The sequence below is a fragment of the Pan paniscus genome, chromosome 13 (assembly GCF_029289425.2).
Source record: "Pan paniscus chromosome 13, NHGRI_mPanPan1-v2.0_pri, whole genome shotgun sequence".
NCBI lineage: Eukaryota > Metazoa > Chordata > Mammalia > Primates > Hominidae > Pan > Pan paniscus.
The window spans coordinates 26,897,865-26,915,778 of NC_073262.2; the positions used below are offsets into that span (position 1 = coordinate 26,897,865).

Here is a 17,914-nt window from a genome sequence, read left to right on the forward strand (position 1 = left end):
TGTTATGTGGTACGCTGTTTATTTAATGAAGACTTGTACATATCTTCCTTGTCTCTTACAATTTATTACATCTTTGTGATATTTTCTTCTTAATAAAAGTTGCTTAATCAATTATTTTTTTATAATGCTCTTAATATTTTGGGCATTCCTTGAATTTTCAGTTATTAGATTGTTAATTACTTAATACAGACAGAAACTAGTGTCCAAAGAGGCTTAAAACTTAAGATCAACATGAAATGAAGATAATTTATTGACAATAAGTTAAAAGAAAAATAAGAATTAAAAAATTAAATTTCTTCAACTTCCTCTTTAAAGTATCACTCCAAGTGATGCACACTAAGATATTCAAAGCTAACATTATGGCCTAAAATAGTACAACTGAGCAATTTATAATACTTCTAACTGTATGAAATCACTCTCAATATAATCAAAATAAAGTTGGCATCTGTATTGCTGACATTTGGTAGCTCTGCATTTCTTACCAGTATATAATTTTTTAAATGTTTATATTCTAACAACTGACATGAATATGTGCTAAATTCAGAACAAATTATGAATGTGATACTTCTACTCTCCTTCTACCTTGGTTTGCGCGACATTATCACTCTGTTCTATATCTAGGTGCCAGCTAAGGATCTTCTAAGCTGTCCAGCTGAATGTGTCCCTCACCATCATTTGTTAGAATCTCTTGCACCAGCCTAATGCACTTGAAGTAAGGCTTTTTTCTTCATTATTCACAGCTTAGTCAATCATACCCAGGACATTCTCTTTTGAATACATATAGACATAACTTTTAATCTCCTTCCTTTTCTTTTCTAACTTCTACCTGGTTATATTTATGACACTACGTTGACTGGTTTCCAATGTTATTTCTGTTAAAAGGGTTTCTTATGAGACCTGTCACTGTAACCATGATTCTATGGGAAAAAGCATTATTGGTTTTAAACTGAAATAAAAATGAACTTCTATAACACAAATCTTTTATAATTAATAGTAGGTTTTTCTTGTTAAACCTAAGGAACATTAGTCTAAGTTTAAATATTAAACCGAAGGATAAAGGAAAGCTTGGCCTACACAAAGTTCTGCAGTTTGGCTCCTACATAACTCCCTAGCATCATCACTTACCATGCAAACTCTTGCTCTAAACTTCTGCCACATTGACCTTTGTTTAATATTCGGTACTATGCTTCCTCCCACCTCAGAACCTCTGTATATGCTATTCCTTCTTCCCAGAAAACTCTTTTCTTCATCTTGATCAAATTAACTTACTTGAGATCTCAGCTAAATAAACACTTCCTCCAAAAAAAAATTCCTCTTGATCGCACTGAGTAAATTCTCCTTCTAAAAGCCCTCATATTATGTACCTCTCTACAGCAACTGAAACAGTTCCAACTTTGCATTTATTTGTATGATTATTTCATTAATATCCTTTTCTATCTTTAGATATAAGTTCCGGGAGATCAAGACCTATGTCTATTTTTGCTCACTATCCCAGTGAGCACATAATAGTAACAACACATGTTTGTCAAAGAAAGACACTGGCAAACCCTTTGTGAAAAAGAGATAAACACTGAGTCAACAATAACTACCGTTTAAAGAAATTCACTAGGACATTTTAGCTAAAAAAAAATACAGAGCCATATTAGAACTCTTTAAACTTTCAGAAGAAATAAAAAAGTTCAATTTCTGGTAGTAGGTAAAGACTGGATGGTAATTTACATCATAGGGGTACCTGGAAATAAATTAGATGCAAACAAAACTTATAAAGAAAATGGAGAAAACATAAGCTGCATCCTTTGTTACTTTTAGCATTTATAGATGATTTATAGTTTTAGTTGTGTACTATTTACTATTGATCCTAGGGATCAACCTGGGTAAAAAATTTATTTGTGAAAGAAAAAAGAACCTTAGCTAGTATTCTTGCATGTTTGCTGCCTTAACTAGTGTTTTCATTTCCAACTCATATTCAGAAAACACTTACTTCAGACTCCAATGGACTCTCTAGTCATAATTGCAAGGACCTATTCATTTCCTTATTTTTTGTGCAAATAATTTTCCCCCTTTCTCTACTTCTTTTTGAAACTACAGGGAAATAAAATTTTAGAACCATAAAAGTAAAGGTACGGTATATTATTTCGAATCATTTCCCTAATTTACCAGGCTACTCTGAATTTTAATCCCAGCTTTCAAACTAGTAAAAATAAGCTTCCCAATCCTCTCACCCATTGGAAGCTTTGTCTTTACCTGAATTACCCTCTTCTGTGACAAACTAGTATCTAAACTCCACCTAAACCCTGATTAACTCAGGTCCTCCCCAAAAGCACACTGTGATTAACTCAACAGAATTCTAATTGCTTTTTTTTTACAAGGCATATTTACACACTCAGTTTAATGTTATTTTACAAAGGTTCTTAAAGTGTTTTTCAAGTACATGTTTCAGTCACTTAAAAAGAAGTACTTAGTCTTCAAACCTTCTGTTTTATTTTTGTCCTCTATTCAAACCAGTACCTGATTATAGAAAACATTACAAAAATAGTACATGATTATACTATCTGTATTTTGAGTGAACATATAATAATTTGGATCACTGATTAAAATAATAAAGTTCATCTTATTCCCATATATTATATCTTATCTCAGATTGAAATTGTCTACCACTTTATAACTGCCATCCTTTATCACCAGCAGCCCAGTCTATATTTTTCCAGGACAGTGAGAAGTGCATTTTTCAGTAAGAAGCAAAATATTTAAAAACTACATTATATCCATTGTTCCTTCCTCAATTGACTAGGCTTTTCACCCTGTTAGATAAGTCTGACAGACTTTATTCTCTATCAAGCTATGATGACTGTTAGCCAATACTATATTCTCTTCAAGATATTCTAGGGATATATTCATGTGACTATTTAGACTAGAACTGCAATTTTCCTGGGTCATTTTTTACTTCAATATGTAAGTATATTTTCTCATCAAAAATCATTACATGAATATAAGCTTATTGCTACAAATAAATCCAAGTAATGCTAAAGATTAAATAAAAAGAATTAGTCAACCTTCCCACATCCCACATATATACTTTCCGTATACAAAGCATGGAATTTGATACCTATCTTCCAGATTTTTTCTTAATGTACTGAGGTTCTAATATATATGGCATATACTTTATGTCTTTATGGTATAAATAGTATAAAAATGTATTGTATGGATGTAAACATATAGATTCATAAACATTGCATACTTATTATTCTGTCCATTTTTTACATAAATGAAATCATAGTGTGCATATTATTTTGTGATGTGCTTTTCAACCTAGCTTATCTTAGAGATCCTTCCATGGATTTAAACTATAAATCTAAGTTTTGCATGGTTGTTTTTCATTCTTATCTTCAGATACACTTGAGAGTATTTCCCAACTTTTTTTTTTCTTATGAGACAGAGTCTTGCTCTGTTACCCAGGCTGAAGTGCAGTGGCATGATCTCTGCACTCAGGAGGCAACCTCTGCCTCCTGAGTTGAAGCGATTCTCTTGCCTCAGCCTCCCAAGAAGCTGGGATTACAGGCATGTGCCACCAAGCCTGGCTAATTTTTGTATTTTTAATAGAGATGGGGTTTTACCATGCTGGTCAGGCTGGTCATGAACTCCTGACCTCAAGCAATCCACCCACCTTGGCCTCCCAAAGTGCTGGGGTTATAAGGCATGAGCCACTGCACCTGGCCCCTAACTTTTTATATTACTTAGCTTCTTTTAATATTTCCATCGTAGTATTTTTTAATTAAAAGCATTTTACCAGCAATGCATTCGATTTAATATGATTTTTCATCTTTCCTAAATGATCTGTTGCTTATACCTCTTATAAACTCGGATGTCAATAAAAATTACATGTACATACATAAAGAATGCATAGATTTAGTCATTCAAGGTCTAAAATTAATAAAAACTAAAATTTGGTTTCGTAAAAAAAGAAACCAATGTAACATAGCAAATTTGCCTACTAATTAGAAAAATTAAACACACATAAAATTCAAATCCTTTTCTGACTGGCCCAGGTAAACTGTACAAAAACAGAAGCTGTTGAAGAAATGGTTTTAAAGAATTCTAAATAATTTTTAAAAACAAAAAACCCTTCTAAAACAATTTACCAAAATACTTAAAACAATAAGAACAGCAGCCTAGAAAAGCGATATAATATTAAATTAAAATCTGTGTTATGTGCGACTAGACTCCTTTCATACATGTAAGAACACCTGACTAATGTGACTGTTAGGTTTATTTTCTAGTGGGCAACATATTGCTATATTTTTCAAGCTAGGAAGAAAATTCGAATAAACTGAATAGCAAAGTAACACCTTCTACAGAATTTATTAATTTCAAAACAACTAAGGTGGACCATTTAAATAATACATGCAATAATATATGCTGTTAGGTTTTATTATAAAAAGTGTTAAAGGAAAAGACTATATTACTTCTAGTTAAAAAAAAAAGCTTAATTTTATACTTCTATGAAAGAATTAAAGGTTAACACCTAAATTTTAAAAAAAGTATTCTTAATGAGTGGTATGATTTAGGAAAGCTTATAGCTAGTCAACATCACTCTCATCACTATTAGTGATATTTGTAGCTAGTAAGAGCTTTCTGATACATAGTAAACTGAACACTGTAGCTTTAATTGAAGTTTGAATGTTATAAACAGTTAGATGTCTGGCTCTGGCCTGCATTCTAATACCATCAGCAGAACAGAGATGGGAAGCATAAACAAACCTTTTAACTAGATTACATTGTCTAAAATGGCCAAGAAATCCTTCAGCACAAACTCCAGTGTGACAAATATAGAAGGAAAATGATTTTGGAATAACACTAAAAAAATAGCCTCTGAATATTACAGGAGCACGTATTTGATTTCCTAAATATTTTATGTTATTTAATACTCATTAATGATACTTTATAACTTTTCAAATAAGAATATTTTATATCTTACACAGTGAACTCTTTTTAGGTCAGTATATCCCAAGTAACAAAGCTATTTAAAAATCAATATTTGCTTTTATTGAATGTGGAATATTTCCCTCCCCCAACATCAGTAAATGTACTTATACAGTCTAAATTATTATTTTTAGATCCTAATAATATTAAGAATGTATGGATTAAGTTAGTTGATGGCCAACAGATTAGTAGATACTTCTGGACTCATGGTGTATAAAAAACAGTAATTGTGAATACAAGGATAACCCTAAGTGTAATTTAGCACACAGTCAATCTTAAAAAACACTTCAGGATTACTTCTAACTTCTGAGATACAGATATTAAATTTTTTTTTTAAAAGCTACACATGAACTTAAGTTTTAACATTAGCACCACACAGAAAATTTTCCTCCCATTGCTAGAATCTTGATTGGTTAGCAGAAGAATTCAGTGAAGCATATGTGTACAAAAACTTTTCACCATTTCAAGGTTGGTGACTGATTTACATAACTCATATTAGTCCTTTAAAACAATGTGTTCTAATAATCTACTCAATGACACTGAACTTAATTACAAGTTCTCTAATAAAAGGTTATATAGGTCAACTGAAATAAGGACTCAAATCAAAATTTGTGATATCCAACTTTGAATAAATTATACCATAATATAAGTTAAGCCTGGATCTCACTGTCTCTTTGAAGAGTTATAGTGAGTTACAGTGAGTCATCCCAGCTTCTGACATCTTACATGACATAGAAATACCTCCAACAGAAATACTCTAAGTGTTAGAGTTAGAATATTTACTTTTAACTGAATTATCTTTGGGTTGTTTAAAGAAATTATTTAAGATCACACTACTGATTATTCGGATTATTCTTATAAGCAACAAAACATTTGCAATAAACTTTTCTAATATATAACAGATGATAAAGAATATTTCTTTAGCATTTAAAAATGTTTCCAAACTCTGCAGGTCATTATGTACTGGCATAATATTTGCAGGACGATGGAGTCAATAAAAGTTGATATCCCTTATTCAAAAGGTTTTGTGGACCAGAAGTATTTAGAATTTTGGATTTTTACAGATTTGGGAATATGTGCATTATATATCTATTGAACATCCCTAACCTCAAAATCCAAAATCCAAAATGCTTCAGTGAGCATTTTCTTTGAGCATCATGTCAGTGCTCAAAAACTTTCAGATTTTGAAGCATTTCGGATTTTGGAATTCTGGATTAGGAATACTCAACCTGTATAAATTTATAATATGAACATGTATTTACTTAGAAGAGACACAAAAGTTACTTAAGTAATAAAAACAGGAGAAAAAGTTTTTAATTTTTTTCTCTTAAAAGTAAAGGATGTAAAACTCAACTACCCAAAGAGAACTGTATTAAAAAGTATTTTAATTCAGTAGCTTTTAAGTACAAATATGAAATAATTTAGGCACCTAGAGAACCCAACAAGTTGATCATTCTTATACCAAAATATTTCTGACTTTGGTACTAAAAAGAGTACATTAAACTTAATCCTATATATGTAATGTAGTAATTATGAAAATGTATGATAGAGTCCAGAAGGTAATGTGTATACATACACCAAAGCACAAGACAATATAAACTTCCCATTTTTTATGGGCTTTTACACCATCAACACATTTATATTAAAAATTTTATAGTAAATATTCATTGGATCAGAAATTGTTACAACCTTTGAACTTCATATAAGAAAATATTAAATGTAACTCCACACAAGTTAAAGGAAGTTTAATACAGATAAGGATTGAACTGAACTTTTTTTTACTGTTTATTTTTTTGTTTGTTTATTTATTTATTTAGAGACAGGGTGTCACTCTGTTGCTCAGCACAGAGTCCAGTGGCATGATCATGGCTCACTGCAGCCTCAACCTGAGTTCAAGAGATCCTCTCCAGCCTCCCGAGTAGCTGGGACTACAGTGTGCACCACACCAAGCTCAGCTACTATTTTGATTTTGTAGAGATCAGATCTCACTACATTGCACAGGCTGACCCTGAACTACTAGCCTCAAGTGATAAATCCTCCTACCTCACCTCCCAATTGTTGGAATTACAGGCTTGAGCTATTCCACCTGACCTTATTTTTTATTTTTAGAGACAAGGTCCCGCTCTGTGGCCTAGGCTGGATTGCATAGTTCGCTGCAGCCTCAAAATCTGGGGCTCAAATAATTCTCCCGCCTCAGCCTCCGAGTAGCTGGGATTACATTACAAGCGTTGAGTCACCATGAGCAGTTCCCAAATGTCATTTTTGCCATACAAAGAAAAGACTGACATTATGTATATTTTAAATTGTACAATGGTCTGTATCTACATTCCTTATAAAAGACTGGGTTTTTTTTCTTTGTTTTTCTGTACTTGTAAACTTTCAGAAATTTTCCATTAGTCTGTCAAGCTATCAGGGCCATAATTTTACCATCGCTTACCAGTGTACAGATTGATAAAAACTCTACTGTGACTGTGTTTTGAATTAGAAAGTGTCATAAATGTAATGTGAATTCAATTTATCACAGTGCTGGGTACTTATAATCAATGGTAACTATGATTATTACTAAAATAGAAAGTTAAGAATGAACGTGAAAGAGATCAGAATTCACCACTCAGGAGTCTATTTATCTTCACAAGATACTGCACCAGCAGAGGCATCCCCATCTTCTTTTTAACTGCAAATCAATACTTTTGTAAAAGGTATACTTTAAGAAAGGCAAATTGAATCCAGTACTTTTTCTAATATACTTTTCGATTACACATGAAAGCCATGACAGGAACTGAGATAAGATTCTTTGTTTTTGAAACATCTATCTACTAAGAAAATTCCAATTCATTTTACTAAAGCTATAGAAATTATACCACTTAATAAAGATTAAAAATTACAACTGACTTAGAACTAGAATTGGGAAGTTTCTTATGAGGATTTTGCAATGATATTTCTACTACATACTAAAAATTCCAAAACTCCTAAATAGCGCACACTAATTACTGCAGAATAATTAAATCATGCTGTTAGATTTGCTAAAATTTGGTAGAAAATATCTGAAAACTCAAAATGAAAATGTACAATGTCTTCCAATGAATCATGAATGATAATCTGTTATATGAGATAAAAAAGAAAAAAGTTACTTTTGAGAAAAAGATTTAAGTTTAGAGGGTTTGGGGTGTTTTTTTTTTTTTTGGAAAAATTTAATGAGATAACTTAATGAACATTGTTGGTCATCTTAAAAGAATTACGGTTAGCAATAAAAATCCAGCAAAGGCAACCACATAGGCTATTTTCATTGTCTAAAATGTGTTAACTATATACAGAATATAAATCCCTAGAATACAGTATTAAGTGGAAAATTTTTCTTTATATATTTGTATTTTAATAAAATAACAGCAATATCTTTCTTAAACATGCATTTTTCCACCTAACAGTATCCATTTAGTTAATATAAAATTTATTTAGGTAGAAACACCAAAACAAAGATACGACCAATACACTTGTGGAATACAATTAAGATAGCTCTTCACATTAAACTGCAGGGACCATCTTTGTTTTTCAGATGCCTAGCACAGTGCCTGGCAGACAGCAGATGATCAAAAGATGTTTAATGAATCGCTAAGTACAATCTGTTTTGCACATACAGTCAAAATCCAGACAAGTTTGCAAAGGTACATAAGTTGGATATAGGCTTTCTGGCTGACTTCATGGGGGTCCCACTGATGACTAGGAGTAAATCTTCATATCCATAGAAAACTGGAAAGTTGATAATTGTCTGGGTAAGGACCAAAAAAACAAAGTCAGGGAAACATGTCACCTAAGTAGCACTTGTTTTATAGAGCTGGTAAAAGCGGCCTAATCATTCCAACAACCTATTGCACCGGTCAATGAAACAAAATTTAAGTGCATCCTGAACAATTTTTACAAGTATATTGTTAACTGGAATGTGTTGGATCGTTATTGCTTATTCATAATATATCACTTTTGCCAAACTGCTTCCTGTATAAGAAGAGAATATGTCTTGTTACTATGAGTATCATATTGTTAACAGTATTTAATTTGGCTGTTAATTAGATAAAATGAGAGCCACAGTAGAGATAAAGAAAAAATGTTCATGATAGTGAAAATTGTGGCAAGGGAGGACAAGAAAAGGAGAGGAAAGGAATTCCACATATGGAAGTAAAGAAATTCAAATATGCCTAACTCTAAAACTAACATGGATTATGACAAGCTACCAGTAGGAACTACTGTGTACCAGATATTGTGCCAAGAGTAGAAGGATGTGTTAACAAAACAGAAATGTTTGTTTTTAGGCAGTTCATAGGGCAAGACTCACAAGTAAGCATTTATAATAGAATATGCATTCCATTTATTCTTATAAGTATGGGTCCTTAATACAACAGTAAGTATATTTACTGATTAATTGTAAGTGCAGGAGGAAAATAAGTATTAGAGAAAGCTGAAATTATTTTCAAAATAGTAATAACCTACAATAAGTGCAATTAGTACTTTAAAAATTAACAAATTACTAAATTTAAGTAGATAAAATAATAGCTTTAAAGCCATTTATCTTAATATTCTTACAATAATATGCTCCCATATGAAACCCTCAAGTGGTATACCCAGAACTGTACATAATAGTTTCATTTCTGACAAAGGAAATGAGGTAGTGCAGCATAGTGAGCATCAGGAGACCTGAGTTCCCTGGTCCCTGCTCTGTCACTTCCAGGCCTTGGAACCTCAGGCAAGTTCAAGTTCTTAGAACTTCAGCAATATGTAGAGTTGGATAAAGTGACCTCCAAGATACCACCCAGTTGAACAATTACAATCCTAAAGTATCAATGGTTCTTAATACTTAAAAAGGTTTTCTAAACATAAATCATTATCCAACTTAGATAAAGTCTGCAATCTTCTAACCATAAAGGATCATGGGGGTGAGGGTGAGGGGTGTGATAAAAAATGTTTAAAAAAAAAAAAGAAACAAAATAAGTAAAGACATTAAACTCAAGACTAAATTTTTACTCAGCTGCCTACTGGGCAACTACCACCCCAATTATCTACATAATTCCCTTACCTAAAATTAATTTCCTCAGTAAGTTCTACTGTCTCTCTCTTACCTTTAAAGTTGCTGAGGTTTTAAGGTGAGAACAAGAAACCTTACAAGGACTTGGAATGGCAGTATTGATGTTGGGAGAAAAACTTGAACTTGGCACAGATTTCTGCTTAAGTGCACTAATTACATCTCAGAGAAAGGTAAAAAATTGTTCAAATTTATAACAGAAGGGAAATAAGATCATATTGTTTACTGCTATAAAGCTTTTTTATTTCGGTATGTAAATGTCTACTTTTGCACACAGTTGATAATTAAAATTTTACAGAACAAGTTTCTACATATGCAATGCTTCACTGTCACTAAAATATATGTTTTAGCTTTAACCATCAAGAAAATAAAAAATTAGAAGTATTATCATGTCTTTATAATATTTATGCCAAATATCCTTCTAGATTTATATTTCTTCAATCCTTTCTAGTTGATCAAATTGCTGTTTTCATATTGCCAGTCTGATCACAAAATTGCTGCTTTACAGAAGAATATTTTTTGCTGACATAAATTATGGGATCAGAGATACCAATGCAGTTACAAAAAAAAAAAAAAAAGGGTGTGAGGGAGAGAGAGCGAGAGCGAAAGAGAGTGTGTGTATATGCATGTGTGCATCCATCTTCAAGGAAAGAATAAAGAAATGTATATATGAAACAAAATAACACTTTCCAATATAAGCCCTAGTAAAAGGCCTACATCAGAAACATACTTTCTAACATTTGTGAAATAAAATACAGCACTGAATTTTAAAGCTATGCACTAAGAACATATTATACAAAAATGAAGTGATTTTTATCAATATTGTTATTCCATAAACTTAAATCTGGATTTACCTTTCAATTTATAGCTAACTGATATTAATATACTAACTATAAGTTCATGATTTCTTTGACTCATGAAAACATATTTTAGAAATTTGTGTACTTTTACATACAGTGGGCAATTTGGTTCAGAACCCCAAGAGAAATTGAGATGAAAAACTCATCTCAATTTACAACAGTAAATAAATAATTCAGCTAAAACTGAAAGTGGTACCAATCCAGCAAACTATTGATGGAGAGGTTTGGCCTTCCATGCAGCCAGAACAACATAAAGTTTTCAATGGGGATTACTTGTTCAGACAAGTTACAAAGATTACAAATATACCCAGATTAATTATAAAATAGCTAATATTCTCATCATATGGAAAATAAGTATCAGGAACGTATGTGGGAACAGACAATAGCAGTGGCATTTAAACTTTAAGCATTTTAGAGCTTTGGACTTTATATACTGATATATGAAACAGACATTTAACCCAAAAAAAAAGCAATAATGCAAGTCAAAACCTAACCAAAGGCCTCTACCAACTAAAAATTTGAAATTTTCCATGGAAGTCAGACAAAACGAAAAAATGGAAAATGAAACCCTTAAAGCAAAAACCAATCAAGTCTTCCAACACTGAAGTCAATATCCAAATCTCATACAGGACCAAAAAGGGGAAAACACTCAGGTCTACAAATGGATAAGCAGTTCCAATACAATCCAGATCCCGACATTTTCCCACTCAGAAACAAATGCAGTGGAGCTTTTCCTGGAGAAAAAGAGCTCTCCAATGAATTTTTTTTAAGTGACATCTAGAAAGTGTGCCTCTTTCTGTCTCTTTCCCTGGCGCCTCATTGGAGGAAGGAGGGGGTTGTTTTTGTATTCTCCCCCACTGGAGCAAGACACAATCAGATGTTAGATGGAGGAGAGAAACCACTTTTGACAACAGCAAATAAAAATAAAAGTGCCCTTCCTCCCCTGACAGGATGGGCACCCCACCTCACACACCCCTCCCTACTCCAACCCCTCCTTCACCCCCCCAGCACCACCCCCTCCTCACCCCGGAGCTCCACTGCGTATGTGGTTTGGTGCTACTGTTGCCCCGGAGTGAAAGTCAGAGCCAGAGGAAGGCAATGAAGCCCCCACAGACACACTTACCTTTCCTGCCCCCCACTTTTGAGTGCCTTCCCTGGAGCTGTGGAGGATGACACAAAGGGTAATAAAGGGGGGGAGTGGAGGAGGAGGAGGCGAAGGAGGAGGAGGAGAGCTGGGGAAGTGGCTGCTCCTGGGTGTAGTGAGATGTCTCCAGCCAGGGCCAAGCAGCAGCAGTAGCAGCAGCAGCAGTAGCAGCAGCAGCAACAGCAGCAGCAGCAGCAACAGCAGCAGCAAAGGGTCTGTGTTGCTAAGAGGCTTTTGGTTTCTTTCTCTCCTCCTCTCACGGCCAAAGAGGAGGAGGGTGGAGGGGGCTCGGGAGGGAGGCGAGTTGGAGGGGTGAGGGGGTAGGAGTCGTGGATGGGGGTTTTCGAAGAAGAAACTCCTTCTCCTCTCTCAGGCTCAATCCCCCTCTCAGGGCTCAGGGCTGGACGGTGGGGGAAGGAACTCAGCCGCCTTCCCCCCACCCCCCTGAATTCAAGGTTGAAGTGGGGTAGAATTAGTGTCCTGTCCCTTTAAAAATAGAAATAAAAGGTGCCCCCCCTCTGCCACTGCCTCTCTCTTCATCATCAGCTGCTGCTGCTGCTGGGGTCTCTCTGCTTGGGGGGGAGGGGGGGTTCGGGTAGAAGAGACGGGAGGCACTCACTGCGCATGTCCCTCTCTGACGGGTGGCTGGTTGGTTGAAGGCAGGAGGAGGGGGAGGGGAGGAAATGAGCTATTTTCCCAGAAGGCGTCGAGGCGCTAGCGACCCGGAAGACATTGTAGCGGGAGGTACAGGAGCGGGGGCGGGGAGGAGGAGGAAGTCGCTACGCTTTTAACACCCCCAGCTCCCTCCTCCTTCCTAAGGGAAAGTGGAGGAACGGAAGTGGGCGTGGACGGAGACGAAAGGAGGTCACGTGTTTGGGCGGGAGAGGGGCGGGGTGGGAGAGGTAGTGCGTGCGCGGGGCATGCCGGGAGTGGTTGTGTACGGTCCGCAGCGGCAGGTGAAGCCTAGCAGAGGACGCGGCCAGGCGATTCGGTGAAGCGATTCCTGCAGGCGTTGGTTCCCCTCTTTGTCCTGGTAAATGCAGGCTTTTATGCGAGAGGTAATGGTGGGGGTAAACTTGCTGCAAACGAAGGCCAGGGGCGTCGGTGGCGCAAGGTGAATCGAAAGTGGGAGGATGGAAGGCTGTGGAGATTGGGAATTGGGAAGGGGGCAGGCTTGTATAGGCCGGGAAGGCCAGGACCAGGCGAGCTCCGTCTTGTGGCCACTCCCGCCCCGTGAGCTTGCCGACGAATCCTTGACAAGTGCAGGGAGTCCTGAGACTACCTCTGCATCGAGGTAGTAGGTGAGGAGCGTGACGGTCCGAGTGTAAGAGAGAAGGGAACTGTGAAGCCTCAGCAGTTGACCCTCATGACTGCAGGACGGAGGACTTCTGTCTAGGGACAGAGACAAGTCCTCTGTATGCATTTTGACCAGATGCATCACACGCGTTGCTCATATTGGATATTGCGCCCTTCATGCCTTACCTCTCAACCCTCTCTGGTATTCTGGAGTGGCTTAGGGGAAGGAGCAGGCAGGGAAGTCTTGAGTGGAGCTTCCCTCCATGTCTTGCGTTGTTGCTACAACACAAAGCCTTTGCTTTTTCTCGGAGAGGGATGTGGGATTGTGTAGTCCTTAATGTTGATGAAGGAGAAGGGACGTGATCAAAGTTTCCCCTTATAGTGTAGATGAGAGTTTTAAAAGGACTGTTTTGTCAAGTTTCTTTGGTTACTAGTCTTAGTTTTTGAGCCTTTGGTTTCCCAAATGCCAGCTGTTTTTGCTGAAAATAATGAATTTCTATCATAAAATTAGAATTAACTCAAAATATTTAAGAAAGGATTTATAAATTTACATTAGTAAAGCTTTTATAGTGAAACAGTACTGGTTCTTTTTCATTGTTTTCATACAATCAATATAAAGCATCACAGTCTCAATATGTTTTGTAAAGATATTTTGAAGGAATATCATCTTTGTATGTTTTTTAAAAACCAAGAATCTAAAATTCTTCGTATTTATTATGTTGTTACTTAATTCTGTTGGGTAGGTTCTTTTTGTTTGTTTGGTTTTTGTTTTGAGACGGAGTCTCGCTCTGTCTCCCAGACTGGAGTGCAGTGGCGCGATCTCGGCTCACTGAAACCTCTGTCTCCTGGGTTCAAGCAGTTCTCCTGCCTCACCCTCCCGAGTAGCTGAGACTACAGGCATGTGCCACCACGCCCGGCTAATTTTTTTGTGTTTTCAGTAGAGACGGGGTTTCACCATGTTGGTCAGGCTGGTCTCGATTTCTTGACCTCAAATGATCCTCCCGCCTCGGCCTCCCAAAGTGCTGGGATTACAGGCGTGAGCCACCGCGCCCGGCCGGTGTAGGTTCTTTAGGGGTACACTATCAGTTAAAGTTACTAATTTTCCACGTTTTGCTTTCTGTAAGTTTGGGCAGTGGACTCCGTTTATGCATCATTGCTTAGCCCTTAGTATCTTCTGTATTGTGTACGGTAATCATGTCTGATGGAATCAAAACTAGACTCCTGTGCTTTAAAATTTTCTTTGTAGTGTAACCAATTGTCTGTTTTTATAGTGTAACCAATTGTCTGCCACTTTGTAATGAAAAAAAAAAAATACCAGCAAGGCAGTTAATGTGCCTTAGCTACAATTTTAAATATTTTGTGTCTTTTTCCATACATTTAGTATTTAAGCATACAAACATCGATACATAGTATAATGAAAAACTATAAAGTGTGAACTCTATGTAAGCGCTGCCACAGCCAAGAACTAGAACGTCTGTGGCACCTGAGAAGCTCCCCTCTCCATTCTATTCCTGATCATCCCTTTCCTCAATTCTTTCAGTGGTTAACACTATACTGATTTTTATGGCAATTATTTACTGCTTTCTTTCTTAGTATTTCTTAACCACCTATGTCAGCATTCCTAAGCAATTTAGGTTCGTTTTGCCTGTTTCTTAATTGTATGTAAGTGGATTATATATTACATATCATTATGTATCTTTTTCTCTCATGCAGCTGAGATATAACTCTATTAGTACATTTAGCTCTAGTTCTTATATTGGATTGTAGTAATCTATAGTATAATAAGTATAGTATAAAAAGTCTTAATGGAAATGAGCTACAGTTTAGTCTAATATTAATAAACATTTGGATTGTGTTCCGTTTTTAGTAGTTATGAACAATGCTATTATGAATGTTCTTGTACATGTATTCTTAATGTACATTACCATGGGTTTTTGTAGAGTACGTATGTTTATCTTCAACTTCACTAGTTATGCCTTTTCCAAAGTAGATACACCAATGTATACCCCGACAGCAGTATATGGTAGATCCCTTTACTTTTACTGTCTCACCAAGAGTTATTTTTCCTTTTTCCCAACTTGATGAATGTGGCTTTATCTTATTGTTGTTTTAATTTATTCTGTCCAGGACACTAAAGAGTTTGAGCACTTTTTCAAAAACTTACCGGCTATTTGAATTTCCTCTTTCTAGAATTGTCTTTTTAATTCTTAAATCTTTTGTGCATTGTCTTTTTAAATCTTTTTGGGAGGTTTTTTTGTTTGTTTGTTTTTTGTTTTAATTGGGTTGTCTGTTTTACTCAGGGATTTCTAGCAGTATGGCCAATATCTTCTCTGTGCTTGGAGCATTACTCTCTTCTGGGATGGCAACTTTTATCTTCATGTAGGTCTTATAGGCTGTCATTGTTCTTTGAATTTTATACGTAGTTTAAACTCCAGATAACAAGTTCTATGCTTGTGCTATTCATTGCAGTAGCTACTAGCTGCGTGTGGCTTTTGAGCACTTGAAATGTGGCCAGTATGACTGAGGAACTGAATTTTTAGTTTTATTTAGTGTTCCATTAAGTTTAAAAACTGACACTTGATTCAGTTACTGTAAAACCTGTATGTTTGGAACAACTCGGATACATAAACCTTTCTTAACCGCAAATTATTAAATTATTATTTTTTAATTTTTGGAGATTTTTTCCCCCCTGGAGATGGAGTCTCGCTCTGTTGCCCAGGCTGGAGTCCGGTGGCATGATCTTGGCTCACTGCAACCTCCGCCTCCCAAGTTCAAGTGATTCTCCTGCCTCAGCCTCCCTAGTAGCTGGGATTACAAGCATGTGCCACCACACCTGGCTAATGTTTTTATTTCTAGTAGAGGCAAAGTTTCACCATTTTGGCTAGGCTGGTCTCAAACTCCTGACCTCAAGTGATCCACCCACCTTGGGCTTCCAAAGTGATGGGATTACAGACGTGAGCCACTGCACCCGGCATTAGCTGCAAATTATATAAAAATATAGATCAAGTGTTTTATATGGCAGTTTTAATTTAGCATCTGCATTGTAATGTTGTATAAACACCATATTTCAAAGACAGTATGAAAACAATGTAAAATACCTCAGCTTTTCATTATGATTACATGTTGAAATTATAATTGATTTCACCTTGTTTTCTTTTAGTGTGAACAATAGAAAATTTTAAATTACTTATGTCACTTTTACTGTATTGCTGCTGGACAGTACTTTGAGCTAGATGTTCCTATGTGTTTACCACGTCTTAATATCTTCCTGCGTCTCTGACTTTTCTTTTGGAATCTTTTAACTTTTACTTTAGCACACTCAGTAGAAGTTTCATAATGCAGACATTCTGATAGTCAGTTCTCTTAATTTTTTTGCTTTGTCTTAATTTTTTGTTTTGCCTTCAATCTTGAAGAATGTTTTGGGGGATATTACAGATTTGTGGTTGTTTTACTTGTACCTTGAAGATAACATTTCACTGTTTTTGGTTTTCATTATTGATTTTGAGAAATCAGCTGTCAATGCATTAGGTTGGTACAAAAGAAATTGTGGTTTGGGACAGCGAATTTTAAATCATTATAACGAGGCTCTAACATATCTTTATTAATTAAAATAGGTCATTACAATCAACACATTTTTGCCAACAAGAAATAAGTTTGTTTTTTGCTGTAATGTAAAAATCCATGCTTCAGGATTCCACAAACTCTTGGAAAGCTTTTTCCTGCATCCTGCTGGTTGTGGAAGCATTTTCCCTGAAAAAAGTTGTAGAGATGCTTGAAGGAGTGGTAGTCAGTTGAGAGGTCAGGTGAATATGGCAGATGAGGCAAAACTTTGTAGCCCAGTTCGTTCAACTTTTGAAGTGTTGGTTGTGCAGTGTGCGGTTGGGTGTTACTGTGGAGAATTGGGCCCTTTCTGTTGACCCATGCTGGCTGCAGGCATCACAGTTTTAAGTGCATCTCATTGATTTGCTGAGCATACTTCTCAGATGTAATGGTTTCTCCAGGATTCAGAAAGCTGTAGTGGATCAGACCGGCAGCAGACCAGCAAACAGTTACCATGGCCTTTTTTGGTGCAAGTTTGGCTTTGGGAAGTGCTTTGGAGCTTCTTCGCGGTCCAGCCACTGAGCTGGTCATTGCTTGTCATATAAAATCTAGTTTTTGTTGCACCTCACAGTCCGATTGAGAAATGGTTCGTTGTTGTGGAGAATAAGAGAAGACAACACTTCAAAACGGTGTTTTTTTAAATTTTTGCTCAGCTGGTGAGGCACCCACTTATCGAGCTTTTTCACCTTTTCAATTTGCTTCAAATACTGAACAACTGTAGAATGGTTGACGTTGAGTTCTTATGTTGAGTTCTTCAGCAACTTCTCATGTAATTGTAAGAGGATCAATCTGCTTCAATGATTGCTCTCAATTGGTTGTTGTCAACTTCCAGTGGCCTGGCACTACACTCCTCATCCTCAAGGCTCTGGTATCCTTTGCAAAACTTCTTGAACCACCACTGCACTGTACGTTCATTAGCAGTTCCTGGGCCAAATGCGTTGTTGATATTGCAAGTTGTCTCTG

The 17,914-nt window shown here is 36.0% G+C and overlaps 2 protein-coding genes across 19 annotated transcripts in view; one reads left to right on the top strand and one right to left on the bottom strand.

Annotated features, from left to right (window-relative positions):
* MBD5 (methyl-CpG binding domain protein 5) overlaps positions 1-12,686 on the bottom strand; it is a 497,156-nt gene extending 484,470 nt beyond the window's left edge. For 5 of the 6 annotated variants that reach the window (XM_008969801.5, XM_063595139.1, XM_034954025.3 and 2 more), the window contains exon 1: positions 12,035-12,686. The gene's annotated coding sequence lies outside the window, so the exon portion shown is untranslated. The remainder of the gene's footprint in view (positions 1-12,034) is intronic. The other variant, XM_063595138.1, reaches the window with a different exon arrangement.
* The window catches only part of ORC4 (origin recognition complex subunit 4), an 87,591-nt gene continuing 81,610 nt past the window's right edge, over positions 11,934-17,914 (top strand). For 2 of the 13 annotated variants that reach the window (XM_003816691.6, XM_063595141.1), the window contains exon 1: positions 12,774-13,088. Coding sequence is in view for 1 of the 13 variants with exons in the window: in XM_034954030.3 (XP_034809921.1) it covers positions 13,093-13,113 (21 nt within the window). In the remaining 12 variants the exon portion in view is untranslated. The other 11 variants (XM_055108469.2, XM_008969794.6, XM_055108468.2 and 8 more) reach the window with 9 other exon arrangements.